This window comes from Setaria viridis, chromosome 9 (genome assembly GCF_005286985.2).
Source record: "Setaria viridis chromosome 9, Setaria_viridis_v4.0, whole genome shotgun sequence".
Classification (NCBI taxonomy): domain Eukaryota; kingdom Viridiplantae; phylum Streptophyta; class Magnoliopsida; order Poales; family Poaceae; genus Setaria; species Setaria viridis.
In genome coordinates, this window is record NC_048271.2 from 14,731,161 (window position 1) to 14,758,206 (window position 27,046).

A 27,046-nucleotide genomic window follows, 5' to 3' on the forward strand; every position below is an offset into this window, starting at 1 on the left:
ATACTTGCAGTTTCGGCCCGCCTGGGCACTGATTACCGACTCTTTTCGTCTTCTTTTTGTATTGTGTGGCTTCCTTTTTGTTTTTGCAGCTAAAATTTGAATTTACAAGAAATCATCGTCGATAAATTGGGGTCAACATCTGACCGAGGCATTTGCCCGGTTGAACAATGAGCACTGCTGTCTGCTCGTCTACTCAATCACTGCAACTCCCTGAACAATGAACAGTGAGTGGCCTCCACGCGGCCAGGCCGGCCGTCTCATCTCGTCCCGAGTCTGTCGATCGTTTCAATCAATCAGTAATCAAACTCTGGCTGAACGCGACCCAACTCCCTGTTCATCTGGAGAATGTTTCTCCTCTTCCAATCAGGACGGGATTCAGTTTCCTCTTAACATAATCGTGCGCATCCAATGCAAAGCTGGCTTCTGTTGCGTGTCCCTTGTTCGGCAGCCAACAGTTGCAGCTATTTACTTTAGCTGGACTTATAAGCCGGCTGAAAAGCTGAAACGGCTGATTTGTTGTGAGAGAAAAATACTGTTTAGTGGCTGATAAGCCAGCTGATAAGCTGAAACGAACAGGCTGAGCTCAAGTTTGGCGATGCCTGTTGGGCCTTCAGCTCTCCTTCTGTCCCTCCCTGTAGAAGAACATTGCCCCATCATCTCCTGTCTCTCTGGTCACTGGATAATCCTGATCTGATGTTTGCAAATCAAAGCTCATGCAGGTTTTGTGCTACAAAATTACAGCCGGTCAGTGAAAAATCCAAGGAAACCGCAGACAACCCCAGAAGAAAACAACAGGCCACCGACCGTGCCGTACGTCTGTACCTTAGTAGCTGACTAATAAGACGGCATGCCAGTAATAAATTGCATACCAACTCCGGCCGCCTCCTGTCGATGGATCCACATGCCATGCTGCCGTGCGCGAGCACCAAAGGAACAAAGGCCACGGGATGCAAATTGAATTCCGGAATGCCCTGCCGCGTAGGGCCGTAGGGGAGCTCATCAGACATCGCCACATCGGTAGGCAGCATCTCACCTCACCTCTCCCTCGCTTGTCAATGCAGCCAAAGTACTAGCGCCATTGCTGGAGTAACTCCCAGCACCTAATCTTCGGCCAGCACCCCAGCCATGGCACCAAGATATTTTTCGCCCTGCACCCTGCTCGCGAAAAAATATCTGCGAATCTTTGCCCAACTTGCCGAGTTCATGTGGATTCTGGCGTCACCTGCAGTTTCTTGCTGCGAATCCGCGATACGGCTGCAGCGGTAGCAGCGGGATAACGAAAGGATCGCGTCAAGTTACTGCTCGCTGGCCGCTGCAATAACTTTCGCCATGTGATCCGCAGCAGGCATCGATGAGCTCAGGCGTGCTGGGAGAGATCAGAGGTGGGAGTAATAGCTAGACAACGATGAGCCCGTCGTCGTCCTGCCCTGATCCGGCTGCTAGCTCCTGCTAATCGCTGTTTGATCGCTCTGTGACAGAGCCATTCCGCGCCAGGTTTGGATCAGCGGCGGCAATGAATTAGCGGTGGTGGCAAAACAGTTTGGCCTTAATGGCCATAACCATGCCGTGTCCTTTCCTCCACTGTTCTTGTCCTACGGTGAACAGTGAATAGTACGCGCATGCTGCCCTGAAGTGATCCATCCATCCACCGGCGAAAATCTTCAGTACACGAGCTGCCTGTGCATTGTTGCCATTTATAGCACTGTTTTTCACACCCCACACACTGCTACCGCAGTATCTTTGGGTCCACGAGAGATTATTTCACCATGATATAGTGCCATTCTGTATCCTGAGATCTCGATGCACGCGGCCGAAAATGATGAACAATGGTTGAAAAAAAAGAGAAGAGACCAAACCATGCATCCAGCTGCTGATATACATCGATCTTAGTAGTCCATCAAAGAACACTCCAATACAGCTTCAAGCATGCAGTTGCTACTATAACAACACGCATTCTTATCACAGTACGGTACAGTTTAGGTTTAGCTTCGCCTTTTGTGTCGCCCACCACATTCTTCAGGTCTCCTGCACGGCGTTGCTTCAGGGGTGGTCGGCCGGCAGGCTGGCCACGTCCACCACGTACCCGCGGAGCGACGGCGACCGGGCGGCCAGCTCCACCTTGCGCTGCCGCCGGTTCTGCACCCGCCGCCGCGCGATGTAGCCGCGCACCCAGGGGGTCACGTCCTCGCTGATCTTGATCATGACGAAGAAGAGGAGGCGGTAGATGACGATCATGCTGAACAGCACGGCCAGGTCCAGCCACTTGGACCGGTTCACGTCGATCTGGAACACGTTCTCCAGGATGTACTCCCCGGGGATCTTGGGCAGCTCGTCGTCCTGGTTGTCGAACACCAGGCCCTTGAGATCGTTCTGGTACTGGCCCTGCAAGATCGATCGAGAACGCAGTCCATGCTTCGCATTCAGTATTCTGATCTTTGTTATAGATTAGTAGTATTTGATTTTGAATTGAGTTAACTGGTAACTTCTGCTAATCACTGTGAAAAAATGAGTCTGGCCTTTTTTTTTTTTTACCTGCAATGCCCAGTAGTGGAAGCTGATATATGACATGGGGTACCTCCAGAAAGGCTTTGGGATATCATGTGGAAGCCTGAAGTAGCCTGATACAAGCATGAATATGCCCTGTCCATTTCCAAGGATTGTTTCCCATTAAATGTGTGTTGTTATCATCAGAAGAGAATATAAGCATCAGCATTATGGTGTGTGGTTCCATGCACAGTGTCAGAATTAATCCCAAATTCGGGTGCACGGCATGTTCCTTTTCCTAACAGTGCCCAACAAATGATGGAGAGGTTCAAGCTGTTGAGATGTTCAGTTTACCTGAATCCCTGCGCCGATAATGATGCCCATGAGGAAGTTGGGGATCACGCTGGCAATGGCCATCATCAGGCTCTCGACAACAGTGACGCTGGCATAGAGGGCCAGGACGAAGAAGAGGTAGTGCATGAAGCCCGGGTGGAGGCGCACCATGAAGTAGCACAGCGTGCCCGACACGAAGGTGATCAGGATCAGGAACGGCATCGCTGACAGCGTGTTGCTGATGACAAACGCCAGCACACCGTAGTGCCCATTGAGCCTCTCCCTTTGAAAGACCTGAAATGGGAAAATTCAGTTAGCAGTGTTAGGACCTGAAGAACTTTTCTAATGTCATTGATTCTTCAGTGGTTCCACAAACCTTCATGTCCTCGACAAACGATGGAAACCCTCCAATCGACATGAATGTGACAAAGCCAAATACGAAGGAAGCACATGCGCCCCGAGCCTAATTGTTTTCATCAAATTTATCAGATCGCCAACATCAGATTTTGAATTCAGGACCTAAGATGTAACTGAAGAACAATGTAAGTGTCAACTGTAGAAAGAACTTTTACCAGAATGGAGCTGTATCCAGTGCCAACATTTAGGTAGATAGTCCCAATGCAGAGTGTCACGACGATGTAGATGATAAGCCTCAACCAGTAGTATCCAAAATCCCTTGACATGTTGATGAATGATCGCTTCGTGAGTGTGAACGCCTGCATTGCGAAACTAGCTTGGCTCCCTCCTGAGTCCAGCACTGTTCCTTTCTGAGATGGCAATCCACATGGATCCTCTTAATTCTACTGGAATGGACTAGCAGAGTTTTAATTGTCACAAATCACTCAAGAAAATCAAGTACTTACAACCCGGGCCATCTCATCTACTTTCTGCTGCGCATTGATGTGGTACTGTGAGTGCTGGTAGTAGTTGATCAGCCTCCTCATTGCCTCCGAAGTTGTGATTTTCTCGAGCGGATCATCAGACCTTTCAAACTACGTATGCAAAAGGAGAGACATGATTCAGTCAAGGCATGTACACCAACATAGCACAGCAAATACTAGGGAGCTGACAAAATTCTGAAACTTACTCTCGTCTTCATTGATCCTTTCAGAGTGGCCTTCACCTTATCAAAATCCGAATTTATGCACCTGAGAAAATGATCCGAGGGGTTGCGCATTGGTGGGCACGGGAAACCAGCTTGGGCGAAGAACTGCAGAATGAACGATAAAGTAGATGGTTCAAAGATCCCATTTGCATAGCAGAAACACAGTTAAAAACAAGAGCAATCTCAGATCGTTACCTCACAAGCCTCAGAGGCCTTCCCAAAGTAGACAGTTTTCCCTCCCGATAGAAGATACAGACAGTCAAAGAGCGTGAACACCTCACTGCTCGGCTGATGCACGGACGCGATGACCGTCCGGCCGTCCCTCGCCAGCCCACGCAGTGTCTGTGTCACGAAGAATGCTGAAGCGCTGCAAAAAAGAAAATTCTTGCAAATCTGTCACTTTGGCCAAAACAGACATGATACATCAACATGGGAAATGTAGTAGTACATGCCTATCGAGACCACTGGTTGGCTCGTCCAGGAAGAGCAGCCTGGGCCTCATCAGTATCTCAAGGGCAATGCTGACCCTCCTCTTTTCACCACCACTGATGCCCCTCAGGTGCCAGTTGCCGACGACCGTGTCGGCACAGTCCTGCAGCCCCATCTCGATGATGGTGCCCTCTACCAGGGCCTGCTTCTCCTCCCAGGGCATCTTGTCAGGGAGACGGAGGCGCGCCGAGTATGAGATCGTCTCCCGAACCGTCAATGTGCCGATAAGGTTGTCATCTTGCGTCACATAGGCCTGAAATTTCAGATTGAGGGTAGTGTTCAGTAACAAGATGCAAATTCATGGTGTGAAACTGTGAATTTCGACCATGTGTTTAAACCACATCGATCCAATGTTCAGAAGCATGCCACATATTGAAATTAGGGACCGTCAGTTTTTTTGTACAGCTGTGAACTTATCTGTACATTTTTCTTGTTACTAGAGCTAGCTAGTGGTTATTGGTGCTTTTTATTTTTTTCGATTAAGGTACAATAAATATGAAAATCAACTTTTTTTTAGAGGATATGTGGTATCTTTTCAATTAAACTATAGCCAAAAAACGATATGAAAAGACTAGGAAGGTCTCAACAGATCATGAGCTTAAGAGTGCCGAGGAAACAGGTTAACTACACCCCAACCCCAATTCCCCTTTCCAGGAAACATAACTGGCGTGTTCCTCACCAACCAGTGAGTGTTCAACTCCGTCACCAAACGCACACCTGAAAACAGAATGATTCCATCCGAAAACAGACAAGCGGCAGTGAAGGCAGATCGCCCGATCTTGACTGGAGACGGCTACTGATCCAACCCCAACCGAAAGAGTTTAGTGGAGTTGAGCCGAGATACCCTGATTCGGCATGGCATCTTCTGAAAACGAGCAGATGCGAATGCGAATCCGATGCAGTGAACTTGGCAGGTGACTTATGATGACTGAAGAGTGATAAGTGAGTGACCCGCTTCTTTCTCCTTGAGAGTGTTGGGTGTTCAGGTGAGGTGATGCAGGAAGATCAAAAGAGAATTCAAGATCACCGATGTGGCTGTGGGAAAGAGACACCACCAGGGTGCTTCAGAACAAGGAAAGCGTGATGCTGTGTGTGCTGCCAAATAGGCAGTACACCAGCCACTTGATAGCTAGTTGCCTAGAATGTTGTACTTTTTGACATGTCCAAATCCACTCCAAAACTCGCGGGAGACACATGGGCAGTCGCAATTTTTTTTACACGGAAAAACGTTGTTTCTGGAAAGGGAAAAAACTTCGGGTGTTTGGTTCCACGGATTAAGATTTAGTCCCTGTCACATCAAATATTTAGATGCTAATTAGGAGGACTAAACATGAGCTAATTATAAAATCAATTGCATAGATGGAGGTTAATTCACGAGACGAATTTATTAAGTCTAATTAATCCATGATTTGACAATGTGATGCTACAGTAAATATGTGCTAATAATAAATTAATCAGGCTTAAAAGATTCGTCTCGCGAATTAGCCTCCATCTCTGCAATTAGTTTTGTAATTAGTCTATATTTAATACTTCTAATTAGTATCTAAACATTCAATGTGATAGGAACTAAACTTTAATCCGTGGAACCAAACACCTACAGTCTGTTTGTCCATCAGATCAACATCGAATAAGACAAGGCTGAAACATTTTATTACACAGTTTCTGTGGGTTTTTTTTCAGTTTTCATGTGCATAGTTGTAGAGCTAGCTCTCTGCAGATCACGTGCTCAAGAAAATGCCATTTGATGCATCGAGATGGACAATTTTTAAAGGTGCAGCATGCGTGCAGAGTCTTGTATTTTAAGGTAAAAGAATGTTGATATGCAAACAAAAGCCAGAGTCAATCAGTGTCAAGATCGAGAAGGCCAGCGGGCAGGCTAGACGACGTCGGTGACGTACCGCGGCGCCGAAGGAGAGGTTGGCCTTGCGTCCGTTGAGGAGGACGGTCCCGGAGAGGAAGGCGTTGGCGGCGAGCCGCCCGGCGAGCGCGTCGAGGAGCGTGGACTTGCCGGAGCCGGAGGGCCCCATGAGCGCCGTGATGGTGCCCGGCTCGGCGTGGCCCGTGAGGCCCTGCAGCACGGCCTGCGTGTCGCCGGTGCCGAGCGCGACGGTGACGGCGAGGTCCCGCCAGGCCAGTCGCGCCGACACGTCACCGAGGAGGACCCCGCCCGCCGCCGCCCTGTCCCGCCACAGCGTCTCGCTGAGCGGGCTCAGCGCGGGCGCCGCCGCCCCCGCCGCCTTCCCCGCCGAGTCCTCCAGCTCCGCCGCCACCGCCGCGACCGCCGCCTCCCTCCCCACCATCGCCGCCCCGACAGCCGCTCCCCCCTTCCTCATGCACCTCCGAGGAGCAGGCGACAAGCAGGCAGCCTTCGCCTTTCTTTGGTTTCTTGCCTGCACAAGAATGGCTATCCTCTCTCTCTCTCTCTCTCTCTCTCTCGCTCGTCCTTGAAGCTAATTCATGCGAGAGGAGTGGCGGTTCCTGGCTGGCTTGTTGCCGGGCGCTTGCCCGCTCTGCTTGGGGTGGCGAGTTTTATGAGCGGGAAGCAGGGGGTCGATACGGTGGAGTAAATGGAGCAGCAGCCAGTGGTTAGTGAATACACTCCTCCAGTGACGAGAGGGGGGAGACGGAGCGGAAGTTATGAAGGGCGCAGGGTGTTTGACCTCGGGTCAAGCAGCGCGGGGTCGGGGTGGGAGCAAGCCAAGCATGCATGCGATGCAGGCGAGAGGGCGTTGCCGAGGCCATGCGCCGCATGCCGCCGCGGTGCAGAACCGCATGCCCGGGTGCGCCCCGGCGGCATGCCGGCACGCGATGCGCGCCACGACCGGGGCGGGGTTGATGAGGGGAAAGTGAGTTACCGGTAGCTGTCCTGTAGTAGCACCGTACTCATGTGCTGTAGACTTGTAACGGATCTGACTTTGGGCGCTCCGTCTGTATCCGCACAACGGAGGTTTTGGCTAAGTAAAAAGTTATGGATTACTATACGTGAGCCATTGTCGTATACTCGTATTTGTTTGCTTGGCAGTGGTGACGTACTGTTGTGCAAGAGACGAATGTGAGAGACGTAACAAGTAGATGTGGGCAGCGTGCATCGATGACTCATCTCGGTTGCCGAGAATCTTGAAACATATCTCGGGTGAGGGCTCTTGTATGGTGGGTTGTAGCATCCAACCGCCTATTTAAAACGAATGAACTTTTTTTCCCTGAAACTCGTAGAAGAAGCAATATGAAAAAAAAAATAATGACAAGAAAGTGAAACTTGGTAATAGAATGTCAAATTTGGCGGCGCATCATACCCTTGGTCCTAAGCAATGTGGAACCATGTCACGTTTCTCGTCTTTTAAACGTTGGCCCAATATTTTTTAAAACACCAAAAGAATATAGGGATCCCGTACGGCTTGTAAAACCTTGCGCAATTAAGAAGGTGTTTGGTAGCACTTCACCTCACAAAAATCAGCTCCACTCCACCAGCTCCACACTTTCCCAGCTCCACTTCACTAACTCCAGAAAAACATGGAGCTGACGTACGTGTTTGGATGATTGCAGTGCTCCAGCTCTAAAAATACGAAGACTTGTTGTGAATAGTCAATTTCACCCATTATAAATGGACCCACATGTCATCATCTTCTCTCTTCTCCCCTCCTCTTCCTCTCTCTTCTCTCTTCTCCCCTCCTCTTCCTCTGCTCGCGCTCACCTTGGTCGCCTCCCCACCAATCTCCTCCACTCGGTGGCAACGGTCTCACAGCCACGGCGCGGGGCAGCGGCGGCAGGGTCACGGCGTGGGGGTGGCAGGGTCACGGCGTGGGGGCGGCGGTGGCGGCGAGGCCACGGCGTGGGGGCAGCTTCGGTGGGGCCATGGCGCGGGTCGGCGCACCCGCAGGCTACCAGATCCAAGGGACCAAGGCGGCGCGACCGATGGGCCGGGGTGGCAATGCCGCGGCCAGCTGGGGCGGCGCGGACAGCGCGGCGCCGGCGGGCGGGGGTGGCGCGGGCTAGCCATGGCGCTGCAGGGGATCGGGGCGGCGCGGACCATCGCCGCCACAGGGGGCCGCGGCAGAGAGGTTCGGCGAGTAGGGGAACCATGAGCGAAAAGAAAAAAAATTAGAAGCGAACCGGTACATTGTGTAACGAGTGGCAAAGGTGGGTAAATAACCCCAACTCCACAAGGAAGTCTGAAAGTGATGTTTTTGGAGCACCCCCTGAGGTACTCTAGGAAAAACGTGGATCTGACCCTGTTGATGCCCAAAAGTGGCAGCAAGCTGATCAAGCTGAGACCAGCCGGGCAGACCGGTTCTTTCAGGCGGTCTAACCGGTCTGGGTTTCTGTAGCCGATCCGGCACGTGCCCGCCGGTCTGACCGGTGGCCCCGACCGGTCAGACCGGTCACCCCGAGTCTGAGACAAAATTAGGAGTCCTAGTTGAATTGGAGTTGAAGCGGGATTTCCTTGCGGGCAAAGACCTCCCACCCTATAATTATAGAGGGCTCTGGCCGATTGAAGGCTATCACCCAATCGACAAACACATCTATTTACTTTTATCTTCAAACCCTAGCTTTTCCAACTTCCTTGCTTTCCTTCTTCTTCTCGATGGCGATTGAGAACGTTCTGAGTGGCCTGCCGATCTCAGAGTAACCCTAGGCTCACCATCCCCGACAGGGTCCCTCCCGAGGTGGTAGACATAGGCTTTCATGGCGCCCCTGTGTCAGACCGGCCTGACCAGTCTACCTGACCGGTCTGACCGACCAGGACCAGGAGCTCCGATGAGGTGATCACTTAATTTGCGCGGGAGCTAGCGCGTTCGTGTGTTGGTCGGAAAAGGCGCCAACACATTTTGGCGACTCTGCTGGGGAAGACAGATCTGATTTCTACAACCATTCGGGAAAACCTCAGCAAGATAGGATCTAATACAGAGATCGACAAGAACAACATCATCGAGGCTTCCGTGGAGGATCTCAATGAGGAGGAGCGGCGAAACATCGCGACGCTCCAAGAATATGTCAAGATGCAATATCTTATGGGCGTCAAGAAAGATGGCATGCCGACTGACTTCTTTTTGGGATAAACGCCGCCTCCAGGCCGATCAACAAAGCCGATCACAGCTGAGGCGGTCCGACAAGTTGGGGGATACCGATCAGACCGGTCAGGCCAGTCAGGCTAGCCAGCTGACTGTTGTTCCTGAAACACCGATACCGCTCACTGTTATGCCTAGTTTGGTTGCTCCTAACCATATTGATGACGTTGGACCTTTTGTACCATCGTCCCATACGATCGGATACACATCGCCTCCTATTTCTAATACTAGTGTGTCCTCCAAAGGCATACCTCCTGTGAATGAAGTAAATACGGCAGCTACAATGCAGAAACCGTCAAGTACGTGGGACGAAAATCTGAAGTTCAGGGAAGTGTTGCTTTAAAACCATAAAAAGTAAACTTGGGATCGATATTGGCAATTCTAAGCTATATCAAAAACCTTATGCTTCTAGTTTTGATTATGTTCCTCTTCCTCCTAGTTGGCGTGTACCTAATTTTTTCAAATTCAATGGGGAGGATGACCGTACTACGTGGGAACATATCAACCAATATCTTGCTCAGCTGGGTGAAGCTAGTACTTATAATGCTTTAAAAGTTCAATTGTTTTCTTGGTCTTTGATGGGTACGACTTTTGCTTGGTTTTCTTCGTTGGCTCCTGGTTCTATTGATTCTTGGGATTAGTTAGAACAAAAGTTTCATGATCATTTCTTTAATGGGAGTTTTCAACTGAAATTGACAGATTTGACATCGGTTAGGCAAAATAAAGATGAATCTGTTTCTGATTACATGAAACGATTCAGGGAAACTAAAAACCATTGTTTCAATTTGTCACGTTCTGAATCAGATTTAGCCGATCTAGCCTTTAAGGGTTTAAGGTCATCTATTAGAGATAGGTTGGAAGGCCAAGAATTTATTAATGTTGCAATTGTGCATGTGAGAGCCATGGTACAAGAGGCTAGATTAGCTAAAGAAAGAGATAGCTTTAAATCTCGTCGTTCAAATATGCATGCTATTGAATATGATTCCGATAGTTCGAGCGACATTGATAATGAAGTTTATGCTACTGAATTTGTTTGGCCTTCTAAAGCTAAATCTTATTCTTGTGCGTCTCTTAAGCTGACCCACAAGAGTCGGCAAGAAGAAGTAAAATTTACTTTCGATGTTTCCAAGTGTGATCATATTTTTGATAAATTGCTTAAACTTGGACATCTGAAAATATCTCATACTACGCCTCCACTTGAAGAGTTGAAAAGGAAAGCATATTGCAAGTTTCATAATACTTTATCCCATGCGACTAATGATTGCAATATGTTTCATCGACAGGTTCAATCAGTTATAAACGAAAGCCGTTCGACGTTCCACGAAATGCAAGTGGATAAGATGCCTTTCCCTGTCAACACAATGGACATACAACATCCCAAGGTACTGGTTCGGCCGCATCAAGCCGAAGCGACTAAAGGCAAGAATGTGGTGATCGGGGAAGAAAAGCCCGATTTCAGGAAAAAAGAGTTGACAAGGGAGGTGGTATATGAAAAGACTCCAGACGGCAGAGAGTAATTCAAAATTACTATAAAAGCTTCTAGACACGGGGGGCAAGCGACGTCCATAGCGTATGATCAAAAGTCGCTCGAGTCTGCTGGCCAGATCGAACCAGTCAGACCGGTGCAGGGGACCGGTCAGATCGATCAGCCCTAGGACCATCCCCGAATGTTGAAACCGAAGCGTCCAGAAATTGGGACTTGGAAGCTCAACATGGCAAAAGATCATAGGAGCAGCCCCAGGGAAAAAATCACATTTGATATGCTTCTGGACAAGTATACTAAAGAAAAGGCCATTATAAGTGATCAACCATTAAAAAAGAGAATGAGGTCACCTACTCATTAAGGGAGACAAGGTTCACCACCGAGAGCGGTTACAAGACAAGAAGTGACCAAGTGCAACCAAGGCAATACCCCTCCACATCTTGGGCTCCTCCGGCATCAAAACCTTCATGCTCGGTGTGGGATGATAATGGGGTATTGTGGGTATCTTACCAGTCCGTGCACCAGCCATCTTTCCATCCTGGATGAGGAGAATAAAGGAAGTCAGCTTTGGACAGGATCTCATGCCCTATGCAAGACCGTTGGGCACCCTGCTCATCTTGTCAGGCTGCACAGACCCGACCGGTCACACCGGTCTGTCCAGGCGCCTAGGACACCTCCTCCATAGCAAGTGTATCATCCTAAATAGAGAGAGGAGGAGGTTCAGAAGATGGAAATAGACATAGGGAAAGGCAGAGAGAAAGCTATTATCCAGATTGGGTCTATGTAAGTTCCCGTTGAAGCTAATACGGGAGGACCGATTGGCACAAGCAATCTGGTTATGTCATCTGTTCAGAAGGTTCCCGCCGCTAATGGTCATGAGGATAGCAGCAGTGGGTCGAACTCCAAGTACTTCTTGCCAAGGAGGTGTCCTTCCGGTTGAATCGCACATAGAGGAGGAAGTTGCAGAGGCTGAGGCTGCAAGAAAAGAGGGAACAGGAGCTAGAAAAACAGAGGGATGAGGCATTCAGCAGATACAGATCCATCGCACCTCAGAAAAAGGAGTGGAGAGTTAAGGCTGATGCTCCAGCTCCACCGTTTAGACCGGCCAAGGAACTGGTTAGACTGGTTGAGGCGTCTGTGCCAGCACCCGAGCCGATCAGACCGATCGAGGAACCAGTCAGACCGGTCGAGCCAGAATTGCCGCCCGGTTTTGCTTCTTTTGTCCCTATGGCTCATGACAATGAGTTGGCATCAGTCCGTGAATCAGAGGACGATGAACAGCTTATTGATTAGAGTACTTCACCTAAGTGCATGAACTTGGATATAAATATGATTCATATGTCGATGGATGGTTATGTGATCTCAGAAGATGATTTGGCTCACCTTGACTTTGGGCCTAAGGAAGCTGTGTTCCAGAAGCCTAAAGCTATTGAAAGTTATCTGAAAGCACTATATATGAAAGGACGTATCAATAGGAAGATAGTTTCTCGAATATTAGTTGATGGAGAGGCAATTGTCAACTTAATGCCCTATTCCTTGTTCAAGAAATTGGGAGGTTCAGATGAGGAGTTGATCAAGACCAACATGATTGTCGGCGGTGTAGGAAGATGCAAGCCTATGGGAGCTAAAGGCATTGTCTCTATGGAGCTCACCGTTGGGAGCAAGACGTTGGCTACCGCTTTCTTTGTCACCGAGACCCAAGGTAATTCCAGTTTAATTTTGGGTCTTGATTGGATTCATGCAAATCAATGTGTCCCATCTACCTTACATCAATTCTTAATCCAATGGATCGGTGACGAAGTGGAGATTGTGCATGGTGATACGTCGGCTTGTGTTGCTGTGGCCGATAGTTCCACCATAGGTGTGCATGATAATGTCAAGTGCTTATCTGATGTAGATCTTTCTGATTGCGAGTACATTAGTTGCACAAAGGATGGTTTTGTTGCTGCTATATTAAAGCCGGTTAAGGATCGGCTAACTTACTACATATGATGTGATGGATGTAAATCTATAGTGATTGCAGCAGAGGCTAGAACACTATCGGGCGCAGAAGAACGATATGTGTGAGGCCATTGAGGACCTTGATGATATGAGTAATATAGGACAAGGGTTCACGTCGGCCGGTCCGTTGGAGGAGGTAGATATTAGTGATAGTACTGTACCAAGACCGACATTTGTAAACAAAAATCTTGAGCCTGTCTTCAAGGCCGATTTAATAAAGTTATTAGAAGAGTATGTCGACTGTTTTGCATGGAATTACACTAAAATGTCTGGTTTAAGCCGCGAGCTGGTCGAGCATCGGCTGCCTATTAAGCATGATTTTAGGCCTCATAAACAACCTGCTAGGTGCTTTAATCCTATTATTTATGACCGAGTGAAAGAAGAAATCAATCAGTTGCTTGATGCTAAGTTTATTAGGCCTTATCGATATGCTGATTGGGTTTCTATTATTGTGTCTTTTGAGAAGAAGGGCACGGGTAAGCTCCGAGTATGCATCAATTTTAGAGATCTTAATAGAGCTTCACCAAAAGATGAATATCCTATGCCTCCAGCTGATGTACTTATTAATGCTGCATCTGGACATAGAATGATTAGCTTTCTTAATGGTAACTTTAGGTATACCCAGATCTTTATGGTCGAAGAGGATATATCCAAAACGGCCTTTGTGTGTCCAAGATTTGTTGGTTTGTTTGAGTGGATCGTTATGACTTTTGGTTTGAAGAATGCTGGTGCTACTTATCAAAGGGCTATGAATTTGATTTTTCATGATTTGCTTGGAGTAGTGCTGGAAGTATATATTAATGACATTGTGGTAAAATCGGTCGGGCCAGGATCCCATTTGGCTGATTTAAGGCTTGCATTTGAGAAGATGCGTCGATATGGTTTAAAGATGAATCCACTCAAATGTGCTTTTGGTGTATCGGCTGTAAAGTTTTTGGGCTTTGTAGTGCATGAAAAAGGTGTTGAGATTGATCCTAAAAAGATTGAATCTATTAGAAAACTACAAGCTCCAACTTGTAGAAGAGAGTTGCAAAAGTTTCTAGGCAAGGTGAATTATTTGAGAAGATTTATTTGCAACCTGTCCGGGAAGGTAAATACGTTTACTCCTTTACTTCTGTTGAAGAATGAAACTGATTTTACTTGGGGGGCAAAACAGCAAGAAGCATTTGAGGAAATCAAGAATTACTTGTCTTCACCACCCGTTCTTCAAGCGCCAAAGCGTGGTGTTCCTTTTAAACTATATGTGGCAGCCGAAGAGGGCGTTATTGGGACTGTTTTGACTCAAGAGACCAAAGGGAAGAAGCATATTGTTACTTATGTGAGTAGAAGATTGTTGGATGCCGAAACAAGGTACACTTCTATTGAGAAATTGTGCTTATCATTATATCATGCTTGTACCAAGTTGAGGTATTATTTATTATCAAATACTTACATAGTGGCTTGTCGAACCGGCATAATTAACTACATGTTGCAAAAACCTACTTTGAGTGGTAGAATCGGCAAAAGGGCTTATGCTCTCATTGAATATGATCTGGTTTGTGAACCGTTGAAGTCAATGAAGGGTCAAATTGTAGCTGATTTTATTGTTGAGCATAGAATTAATGAGCAACTTGATTTAAATATCGGTTATATCGCTATTACCCCTTGGAAATAGCACTTTGATGGATCGGTTTGCAAGAGCGATTGCGGTATCGGTGTGGTCCTTATTTCACCAAACGGGGCTGTTTTTGAGTTTTTTAGCCGATTGGATCACAAGTGTACTAATAATCAAACCGAATATGAGGCTTTGCTTTTTGGTTTGGAGATTTTGCAAGAGATGGGGGTAAAACATGCTGAAGCTTATGGAGATTCCTTACTGGTGGTACAGCAAGTATCCAAGGTATGCCAATGTCTGGATGGAGTCCTAAATGCTTATCTCGATAAATGTCTAGATATCATATCTTGCATGGATGAATTTACTATATATCATGTACCAAGGGAAGAGAATCCAAGGGTTAATCCTCTAGCACAACAAGCATCTGGCTATAACATTCAGAAAAGAAACTTTCACGAAAGAAAGTCGACGCTTTACAAGCCTGAGTGTTATGTCCTGGACAAACCGGTCCAACTGACCTCCGAAACCTGTCTGACCGGTTGGACCAGTCTGACCGCCCAGCCAGCCGGTCTAATCGGTCTATCAGGTGAAGAGCCTACTTCGGCCATGGATCGTCCTGAACTTACTAAGGATAGAGTGGATGACTGGAGAACGTCTCTCATTAATTATTTACAGAATCCTAAGTGTTCAATTGACAGAAAAGTCCGACGGTGGGCACTAAGTTCACTTTGGTGGATGGTGAGTTGTATCGTCGGACGATTGATGTGTTACTTTTAAAATGCTTGGATTCTGATCAGGCCAAATTGGCTATGGCAGAGGTGCATGAAGGAGTTTGTGGTACGCATCAATTGGCTCGTGTGATGAAATAAGCGAGCTTGCTTTTATTGGCCTAATATGATAGCCGATTGTTTTCGTTACTATAAAGGTTGTGAAAAGTGTCAGAAGTTCGGGGATGTTCAGTTGGTGCGTGCTTCATTGATGTATTCAATTATCAAACCATGGCTGTTTAGAGGATGGGGATTGAATTTTGTTGGCAAGATTCATCCTTCTTTGTCGAAGGGATATTGTTTTGTGATTGTGGCTACTGATTACTTTCAAGTGGACTGAAACAGTTCCCCTTAAGAATATGACACATCGAAAGGTGATTGAGTTTATTAAGGAGTATATTATACATAGATTTGGTATTACATAGACTTTGACTACAGATTAGGGGACTTCGTTCATGTCTAAAGAAGTGCGTGAATTTGTGGAATCTTGTGGTATTAAATTGCCCAATTCATCTCCTTATTATGCTCAAGCCAATGGTCAAGCCGAGTCTAGCAACAAGATCTTAATTAAGCTCATCAAGAAGAAGATAGAAGACAATCCTAAAAGATGGCATGAGGTATTATCTGAAGCTTTATGGGCTCATCGTATTTCTATGCATGGCGCAACTAAAGTTACTCCTTTTGAGATTGTCTATGGTCAAGAAGCCGTTTTACCCGTTGAGGTAAATCTGGGTGCATATAGGTTGGCTAAGCAGAATGATCTTGATTTTGATACCTATTATACTTTAATGATGGATAATATTGATGAAATGATCTACAAGCGGATGCAGGCTTTGGGTAGGATTGAAAGGGATAAAATTCGAGTGGCTAAAGCATATAACAAGAATGTTAAGGCCAAGGCATTTCAGGTAGGAGATCTGGTGTGGAGGACAATTTTGCCTATAGGGGCTAAGGGCAACAAATTTGGGAAATGGTCGCCAAGTTGGGAAGGGCCATATAAGATTACAAGTGTGCTTTGTGGAAACTCCTATATGGTAGAGACATTGAGTGGATTTCAGCTACCTAGAGCTCTCAACGGTACGTATCATCCGACTGTTTGACAAAACGTTTGAAGCAATATGGCTGATATTTTGAAATATTGCCATTAGAAGGAATGGCAAGTGGAATTCATCGTCCTTAGACCTAATCTATTTCTTGGTATGCAAGCTTTACCAAGAAACAGGGGGGCATGTGTTGACGCCCAAAAGTGGCAGCGAACCGATCAAGCTGAGATCGGCCGGTCAGACCGGTCCGGGTTTTTGTAGCCGATCCGACACGTGCCTACCGGTCAGACCGGTCACCCCGAGTCCGAGTCAAAATTAGGAGTTCTGGTCGAATTGGAGTTGAAGCAGGATTTCCTTGCGGGAAAAGACTTCCCACCCTATAAATATAGAGGGCCCTGGCCAATTGAGGGCCATCACCCAATCGACAAATACATCTATTTACTTTTATCTCCAAATGCTAGCTTTTCCAACCCCCTTGCTTTCATCCTTCGTCTCGACGGTGATTGAGGATGTTTTGAGTGGTCTACCTATCTCAGAGCAACCCTAGGCTCACCATCTCCGACGGGGTCCCTCCCGAGGTGGTGGATGTAGGCTTTCGCGGCGCCCTGGTGTCAGACCGGCCTGACCGGCCTGCCTGACCGGTCTGACCGGCCGGCGGGAGCAGGAGCTCTGACGAGGTGATCACTTGATTCACGCGCGAGCTAGCGCGTTCGTGTATTGGCCGAAAAAGGCGCCAACAGACCCTAGGTCCACGTTTTTTGTGGAGCTGGAGTTGGTGGAGTTAGCCGTGTTTGGCTACGAATTTTTTGGAGTTGGTGGAGTGGAGCTAATTTTCCTGAAGTAGAGTGCTGCTAAACACGCCCTGCTCCTTGGTCCCGTCCCTCCAACCCTTTGATCCTGGAACTTGGTAATTAACTAAGCGAAAGGAATCAAAGAACCCATGAGTGGTTACTATGCCAACTTTTATTGGTACCCCAGAACGCAATTAACCGGCTGATCCATATCGTGGTGCATATATAGTAGGCGTCCGGAGGCAAATCTGGCATGTTTCATTGAATCGAAAGAGATGAAAAGCTCGGCGACTTCCTCGGTAAACCTTCGTTGAAATTGACCCACGCTGTCACAATTCACAATTCCTCGGTAAACCTAGCTACCAGTGATGCTCTCTGCGGCGAGCTTAAGCATGTGGCCTGTTGGAGATCAGGCAAACATGCATATGCCTCCTCGCGCAGCCGTATAGGTATAGCAGGTCGATTCCAACGGAAAACGCTCGCTCCATCTTACGCGACGACCGACCGTGTGGAGGAGCAGTCTTTTTGACCCGATTCCCGTGAAATTCATGCAAGATTTGTAAAAACTCGTTTCGAACACCTATTTAAGGGTTGCTCTCAATCAGTTTCGAGAGGATTTCACGGACGCATTTCGTAATCGAATTTCCTACCAATCAAAACTAGAAGTAGCTAGGGGTAGCGATCTACATCTATCTACCCCTGCATGGCTGCATGCGCTACCCCCAGCGGTCGGGAGGAGCGGGGAGCGTCGCCATTGGCAGGTTGGTTTCACTTTCACCACTACTGGAGGCAGGCACGGATGGATTCAGCAGGGAGTGAGGCGGTGGCCGGTTGGATCTCCCCATCCCCGACCTCCCGTGCAAACGAAATGGAACGAACGCGCGCGGATGGACGCTGCCCTCCTCCACCGCATTCAAGCACGGCACGAGGGGGGGGGGGGGGGGGGGGGGGGGGGGCAGGTGGGATGGTGGCCGTCCACGCACGCACGCATTTAGTGCGGCGCAGCTGCGTCAAAAGAGAAACGAAGCAGAAGCTTGCTCATCTACGATCAGCTGATGGAGTATATCATTTACGCCAGATGGAATATAATACAGGAAGAGGATTCAGGATTTTTATATACGGAAATGGACCCATTACTATATCGATCGGTGGGTCTAGGAATCCTCGGAAAAAGGAATGGATTATTGGATCCATGCTGCCTGCGGGCCGCCGGGGAATCGAGCACTGAATCAGGACAGGACTGCTGGCTCCTGCTGTCCACTGTTGGATCCATGCTTTCCTGTTGCATTGGCAGCAGCCCACGGCGCCCGCCTGCTGGATCGGAGAAGAGAAACCATGGGGCGGAATTATACTGCTGTATCTTGCTATCAATGTGCCCGCGCTATCATGTATGTATGGGCAGATCGACCGAGCTCATACATGCATGAAGCACGATAGCATGATGCATGCAAGAACCGAGCTAGAGATGCTTCACAGCGAGACGCATCAAGAACATGTCTCCTCTTCCATGATTGATTAATTATAAGAGCGGTCAGAGATGCATGTATAGTTTCTCCTAGTGTTGCTGTGTTTGGCTTACGAGAAGTGCACGCGCCACCACGATTAGCAGCCACCGCTTTCAGACAAGGGGATGTCGCAGTCGCACACCCGCGTGGCATACTAGCGCTTTCCTTTTTTGGAAGCTGCTTCCGCACGGCTCCCCGGGCACGCGCCCCCTGGCTGCCGGTTTCTCTTTCTCTTTTCGCGTGGAGCGCGCATTTTCCTTTTGGGAAACGCTATGGTCAGGGCGTCCGGACGATCGGACGCTCCCCACCGCTCCGTTTCTTCTACCGTTTTTTCTTCCCCATCTCTTTTCTTCCTCAACCTTCCATCCCGATATATTCCTCATCCATCCCGGCAGCAGCACGCTCCCCAACCCCGGTAGGCTCGTCCCGCACCTCGGTAGCCTCGTCCCCCACCCCAACGGTGGTGTGCTCCCCCACCATGGCGTCCTCCTCGTCCACCCCGGCGGTGGCGCGCTCCTCCAATCCGGGAACCTTGTCCCCCACCCTGGCGGCGCCCCTCCCCCCACTCCGGCGTCCTCAACCAACCGGGAGCGCCCAACGCCCCGGATCCGGTGGCCCTCTCCCTGACCCCGGCGAGATCCGAGCGGGGAAGGATCGGACGGCAGCCATGGTGGACGACCTTCGGCGGCAGGCTGGTTGTCGTGGATCTGAGTGTTGCAATAGTTACCTCATGGTGTTGCAATAGTTATTTTTGGATGTTGCAACAGTGGCTTTTGATGTTTCATCTGTTTTGCAAAACAGTCTGACTTGCCAGCAATCGGGTGTTGCACCGGATCCGGTGGCCCTCTCCCCGACTCCGGCGAGATCCGAACGGGGAAGGACCGGGCGGTGGCCATGGTGGACGACCTTCGGCGGCAGGCTGGTTGTCGTGGATCTGAGTGTTGCAATAGGTACCTCATGGTGTTGCAATAGTTATTTTTGGATGTTGCAACGATGACTTTTGATGTTTCATCTGTTTTGCAACAGTCTGACTTGCCAGCAATCGGGTGTTGCACCAACTTGTTCATGATGTTGCATATAGTTGTTTTCTTTGTTTCATCTCTTCTTCTTTCGTTGTTGCAATGTTGTAAGAGATGTTTTTTTTGTTGTTGCAATGTGTCTGTTTTGAATGTTGCACGAAGCAATTCGGGATGTTTCATGCACGTAAAGGTGTTGCAATCCTCGGTGTTGCAAGTGTTGATTTTTGATGTTTCGATAGTTATTTTTTAATGTTGCGACGGAGCATCCAATAAAACAAAATTATCGGACGTTCGAGCGCTAGCACTTCCCTTTCCTTTTTTCCACGTGCCTGCTCCGTGCGAGCATTACGCAAGGTCCATTTTCTTTATGCGCGCTTTCATGGAATTCTCTTTTAGCGCGCAAAACATTATGGACCGTTGGGTTGGGGGGGGGGATTGGGTGGGGGAGGTAGCGGTAAAAAGTTAGTTTCAATGATATTTTTAATACGTCAAAAAATATGTTTGCTTATATATAAAAAGTACTCAAAAGAGCATTAAAGCAAACAAAAAATATGTATACAATTTGTCATAAATAACTTTGCCTTATACAAGAATGATTTTAAGTCTTGCTTGACCTAGGTATATGCGGCATCTCCTATCATTTCAAGTTTGCCCTAAAAATAATGTGTAAAAAAATAGTCAGGTAAAGTTATATCCCTAAGTTTGACATACCTAATAACTTATGAACACGATATATATATATATCACATGCCTAACTTAATGACATGACTAAAATTTATTGGCAATGCACAAAAATATAAAAACCAATCGTCTGGGTTTAACTTATTGGCATGGATAGAATTTATCTACATAATTTATGCAAAGAACTATGCAAATAATATCATGACCTAACTTATTGATATGACCAAAATTTATCCGCCTATCTTATGCAAAAAAATCCAATAATCTTTAACCCAAACTTATTGACATGATAAAAATATGTAGAAAAATGTTGTGTGAACACATTCTTTTGTAAAACTTGTAGACATATTCTACAGGGCAGATGTCTCTCATTTTTCCCTTGCTTGACCTGTGTATGTGGTGCAGTATGTCATTTTGTGCTTGTTCTGCAAATTACAAAACATGAGAACCAAAGAGTAAGTAGTTATATATAATGGGTGTAAACAACTATATAGAGAACCCACAAATTGTTAGATTTAGTGTCCAGTAGTCCACCAGGAGGTTACCCAAGTGGTAGATTTGTGTGCAGGGGAGATTGTAAGATCAAGAACTCGAATGGTAACACAGGGACGCAGGGTTCAGACAGATTCGGGCCTCCTGATAGTAATACCCTACGTCATGTGTTCTGGTGGATTGTATTGCTGATCGTAGGTGCGAAGAGTTGGTGTGTTACCCTCGGGAGGCACTCCTAGCCGCCTTATATAGGATGAAGACTTAGGGTTACAAGTTGGATAGGATCTAATCCTAATCGGTTGTTACAATAAAATCAATCTAAGTTGGTTTACAACAAGTATCCCGTGATATCCGGGCTGAATCGGTTCGCCCAGCATCCAAGCTTGTGATTCACGGAACTTCACACCTGAGCCCGCACGGCATGGTTGGGCGGGCCCACCTATCAGGTTCGACCGGTATCTAGTTGGTGGGGACCCGTGGGTACGATTATCCCTCACAAACTTACATAATACACATAGTTTCGTGGAAAAACATTTATAAAAAACAAGTGTATTTTGCAAGAGAAAAATATAAAACATATATAGATAACTTGTAACCTAGTTATTGACTAATAACTTATGCACAAAATGATATATACATATAATTTGTGGGCATAACTTATTACATGATAAAATTATGAACAAAAAGGTTGTGAAAAAATATTGTTCTATAAAGTTATATCCTTTGATTAGATACAATCGATAATTTCTGATCATAATTTATATGAAAAATATGTATAAATAATCACTTGATCTAACTTATTGACTAAACAAAACTGATATATGTAACTTATGCACAAAACTATAAATATAAAATCATCTTTCAGCCTAACTTATTGACATGACAGAAATTTATCTACATAATTTATGTATAAAAACCATATGCATTTTTCTAACCTAACTTATTGATACGCACAAAAGGTCTCCACACAAAACTTATAGCTAGTACTTTTGTATCTAACTTATGTCAAAAAACTTATAGCTAGTGTACATACATATAACTAGCAAAAATTTTGTTCTATAACTTATACCATGCAAAACTTTTGAAGAAAAACTTATTCATTAAGATATATAACTTCTTTGCATGATTCATGCTTGCTATATAACTTTTTTGTATAACTTATGCCTGCTATATAACTTCTTTATATAACTTATATGTTCTATTTATAAACTCCATTCATTGGACTACCATGGGCGAGAACTATTTCATTGATTACATGACTTTTTCTCACCTTTTGGGACTTGAAACAAAGGATGAGAGGCATGACCCAATCCATGTAGAGTTCAAAGTCACGTCTAACAATGTTCCCTTCATGTTCTACAATTCTATGTTGCGGGACACAATCATGTTCAACTAATTCTTCAGGAACACAATTGACCCTAAGGGAGGAGATGCCATCGCACTTCATTTCTATGCGAGAAATCTTTTGAACCACGTGGCTCCTAAAGGAAGGCCCTTTTACATCTTTGACTACATATGGAATGAGTTTCGCAGCGCCATGACAGACTCAAGGAAGAATCTTTCATATGCTCCATACACCATGTTTATGATTGAGAGGGTCACTAAGATCACCTTTTCAAAGGATTGTGCTCATGAGCCACTTCATATTCGTGCTCATGATGGTGATGGTCCCCATCCTAAAGTAGCCTCTCATCTTCTTGTCGGGTCTTCTAGCCGAGCTCCACGCCATGATGATGAGCCTTATGCTTCCTCTCCTCCTAGGCACTCCCGCAGGCCAAAAGCTTATATGATCAAGAGGGTGCTTAGGAGCATTTTCACCATGTGCAAGCATATGGCTTAAGAGGTAAATGAGAATAGGCATGACATCATTGAGCTCAAGGCCTCCCAAGGCCTTCCTGTTGATCCTCATGAGCTGCTAAACTTTGATGATCCTTTCGTCGAGTGGGACACCTTGGATGCCACTTAAGCCCGTGTTGCTGCTCCTTCTTCTACCCTGCCTGCACCTGTTGGCTCTTCTCACCCTCACCACTCCACACGCGCTGCACCTGTTGAGGAAGAAAAGGAGGACAACAAGGAAGACGATGATGACGGTGACGAGGAGGAGGAGGACGACTACGACGACGAGTAGCTGCTGCTGCTGTGATGGACTTCATTTCCTTTTTGGTGCTTGATGCCAAAGGGGGAGTGAATTTGTGGATGGATTTATGGTTTTATGTATCAAACTTTATCTTTTATGGTGTGTAAGACTATGCAAGCATGAGAACTTGTAATGGGTGTACTTTGAATGCTTAGAACTATTTTTATTTATCTAAGGATGATTGTGTGCTAGTGTGAAAAATTTATGTGATGGATGTTATTTGAGTATGGCAGAATGTACGAAGATTCCGGACATTTCTCTGGAAAATTCCGTAACCTGCGGAGAATTTCGGAGATTTCTACGGAATCTCCGGACATTATGTCATTTTTCTCGATGATTATTTGTTGAAGTGTATATTCTGTCATGTGCATCACAAAAACTTGTTTCACACACTCTTTGCACCCCACTGCTGTAAGGGACATGTGCATCTTCCATATTTTCACTTATATTGTGCCAAAGGACATTTAAAGGTCCTTTTGGAATTCAAATCTTTATGGCACAAATTAAGGGGGAGTTGCACATGTTCTTACTCTATCCTTTATATTTTTGATACATTATAATCTCATTTGTAAGACTTAAGCATGTTGTCATCAATCATCAAAAAGGGGGAGATTGAAGACTATCTTAGCCCCTTCAGTGGGTTTTGGTGAATTAGTGATGCAAGCTTAAGTGTCTAATGAAGTTTTAAGTGCATAAACAGGTTTAAAAGGAATGATGGATATGGAGCACTTGTGATTGACCCCTCAAAAGGAAAGAATAGATAAAAGGAATACCTTGAAGGCTCAATGTATTTTTTGGTTTGAATTTGAGTATAGGAATACCGCACTATTAAGAGAGATGCGTAATCTCTGATCTTAACGTTGCAAAAGATGCTCAAGATGACTTAACAAACCTATGAGAGACACATTTGCACCTGCACATCACATTGGGTTACTTAGATTGGTGCTAACTTGAGAGCTCCAGAATTTTCCGGAGATTCTTCCGGAATATTCTGGAGTTTGCAGAGTTTCCAAAAAAAATTTGAAAGTCCAGAGATTTTTGGAAATTGTTCCGGAAGAATCCGGGGGTTCCGGAGTTTCCGAAAAATTTCAGAACTTAACCCCAACGGCTAGTTTTGGGGTGAAGGGGTATAAATACCCCCTCACACCCTCCCACAGTCACTCTCTTGATCTAACTTCGTGCTGAGCTTCTGAATAGCATTCAAGCCCCTCTTTACTTCCCTTTGGCTTTCTTGGTAAGATTTGGTGGGGATTTAAGAAGGGATTCAAGGGAATGGCAAGAGAGAGTGCTAGTGAGCTGATTTCCCATCCCTTGAGCACCTTGTTCTTCGTCAAGCTAGTGGTTTTGTTTTTGTTACTCTTGGAGCTTCAAGCTCCTAGCCGGCTAGGTATTCCCCGTGGAGCATCCAAGGATTGTGGCTGCCTACGGGAACTTTGTATTACCCCGACAATTGAGTAAGTGACTCTAGCTTGATCTTTGTAGTTGCTAGAGTGAGGAAAGTGGCTTAGGTGAGAAAAACCTACTCTTCATGGGTCCTCAACGGAGACGTAGGCTTCAAGGTGTGAAGCTGAACTTCGGTAAACAAATCCTTGTGTCTCTTGTGCTTGTTGTTCTTAAATTCGTTTATATTCAAGCATAGAACATATTTTTAGGGTTTATACTCGATTTACTTTTCTAGGGAGTTTCTAGCTGTTCTATCTTGTATCAAAGGCTTAGAATATCCTGTTACTTCACCTATTTTCGACGATTTACATTTGAGCAAGTCTTTCATAGAGGTATAGTGCAATCTCTCTAATCTTCGGAGAATCCGTAGATTTCTCCGAAAATTCCGCAAGTTGCGGATTTCCGGAACAATCTCTGGAAACTTCACAAGTCATTGATAAATTTGTTGGAAGCTGTGGAAATTTTCAGGTTCGACTATATAACCCTCCCCTCTAGTCGACATCTTAAATCCTTTCAGGAAAATCATGCATTTAAGAAAAAACTTATGAGTGACATAACTTTTGGTATATAACTTATGTGCATAACATATAATATTTGTGTCTAACTTATGTGCATGACTTATATTGCACAAAACTTTGGATAGGAAAAAGAACGTTTCTATAGAAATCTAGCATAGAACATATCTCCAAAATGTGGAACGTTTCAATAGAAATCTAGCATAAAACTTATCTTCAAAATATTTTCCACGTAACTTATTTTGCATAGCTTTCTACCAAAAGTTATCTAGAAAAAAATTGTTTAGTGAACCTTTTCTTGAGATCATTTTCAAAAGAACTTCATATAAAACCCTCAGTGCAAACTGATATATATTTTTTTCTATACTAGCTACATAAGTGAAGCTATTGTTATTCATAACAAGTCACATGAATGCACTACAGGATTTTGCTCAAGTAGTGGCAACAACTGATTGAAGCTATATCATTTAACAAGGAAACAAACTATACATGATTTCCAATGTTAAAATTCTCTTTCCTTCCAGAACAAAGCAACAATTCTAGGAAAAAAAAGCAAAACCAGTAGAGTATCTTCAGTAACCAACTAAATAGTTTACCCTTACTTGATATCTATTGATAAATACAAATCTTAATTTTACATATCATGTACTTTAGCCACTACTTTAATGCATCATACAAAATTAGACTCGGAAAGGGGATGGAGAGTTTAAAAAAAAAGTATTTACCCCAACACCCTTGCACTATACAATTTGAAAAGCAACATCATTGACTATCTAGTGCGTGCAATGAATAAAAGGATACTATGACTAAATGTTTGTAGCTCTATAATGAAGACAACATTAACGGTCTTCAGTTCAATATCCAACGCGCACGTTCCTTCAATTAAGAACCTGTTTGGAAAAGGCAAAAATGTAGATACTACAATTACCAATCAAAATCTAGCCAACGAAATTAAGCAAACAATGAACATGCATTGTCCATTTCATTTTCCCTACTAGGCAGCATCCTCAATCACACGTTTGTCAAAAAAAATTGCACAAAATCCATATAGAAGTTCAATCGCAAATTAGGGAAGGGAAGCAAGGAGCAGCAGCTCATCATGGGTTTGCTTCTGCCACTGCGGTCGAGGCCGTCAACCCTTCCACGGCTGCAATCACGCTCGAGGTCATCACCCTTTCCATGGCCGCACTGGCGCTCGATGCCGACTTCCCTTCCGTAGTCACGCCGTTGAGCTCTGCACCAGCGCCGAGCTCTCGTTATTGGTTCGTAGAGACTCCACCACTACCTCCACCGCCTCCGATGTCTTCCCCCACCTCGGCTGGCTGCCCTTCTGGATCTAGATTCAGATCAGTGGGAGCACCTCCTCCACCCCGTATGACAAGGATCTCGGGGATTCCTCTTTGGTGGTGCGGTGGCGGCGGCAGTAACGCTGGGAGCATGGGGTCCTAACGGGTGCTGGCAACATGAGAATCTCGGGGCCTCTAGCGTCGCCGCGTCGGTGATGCAAGGGGATTGGATCAGAGGAAAGAGAATGGGAAGGCGGAAGGGTCACGGTGAGAGAATATGGGGAGCGTTAATTTTCTGCGGGCACGCACGCACACGTGAAAGGGAAAGGTGCACCTAATAAACATTGCGCGCCCGCAAGTTATGACTAAGGTATTGTTTGATTCCTTTATTCCATGGACTAAACTTTAGTCCCTACCCTGTTTGGATTCAGGAACTAAAGGCCATTAAATCAGATGAACAAAGACCAAAATACCCCTAATAAATGTGCGGAGGGTTCGGGAGGGGTGGGGAACATGGAAATAATGAGGAGCAGGGGTTGTCCTCCTGAACCTTTAGTCCTCTTTAGTCACCTCCAAAGGACTAGAGGACTAATCCTCTTAATCCCTCCGTTTGGAAGTTTAGGGACCAAAAGAGGTCAAAATGGAGAAACTAGACTTTAGTCCCGTGAAGTCCCATGCAACCAAGCAGGCCTCAAAAACACGGTGTTTCCCGATCGGCAGCATTTGTTCGTGCTACTACAGAGAACAAAGCAGTAGCACGTAATACTACTGTCGAGGGTAGGTAAGGTATTTCTCACACTAATGCTGCTACT

At 46.0% G+C, this 27,046-nt stretch overlaps 1 protein-coding gene across 1 annotated transcript; it reads right to left on the minus strand.

Annotated features, from left to right (window-relative positions):
* Positions 1-1,830: 1,830 nt before the first annotated feature.
* Positions 1,831-7,026, minus strand: LOC117841035 (ABC transporter G family member 11). Its single transcript, XM_034721600.2, has 10 exons — positions 6,310-7,026; positions 4,375-4,664; positions 4,118-4,289; positions 3,905-4,027; positions 3,681-3,809; positions 3,390-3,584; positions 3,194-3,280; positions 2,839-3,111; positions 2,533-2,640; positions 1,831-2,382 (listed from the first exon to the last, which is right to left on the minus strand). The coding sequence occupies exons 1-10, from the start codon at positions 6,742-6,744 to the stop codon at positions 2,041-2,043; spliced, it is 2,154 nt and encodes a 717-aa protein (XP_034577491.1). The 5' UTR covers positions 6,745-7,026; the 3' UTR covers positions 1,831-2,040.
* Between the last annotated feature and the right edge of the window lie 20,020 nt (positions 7,027-27,046).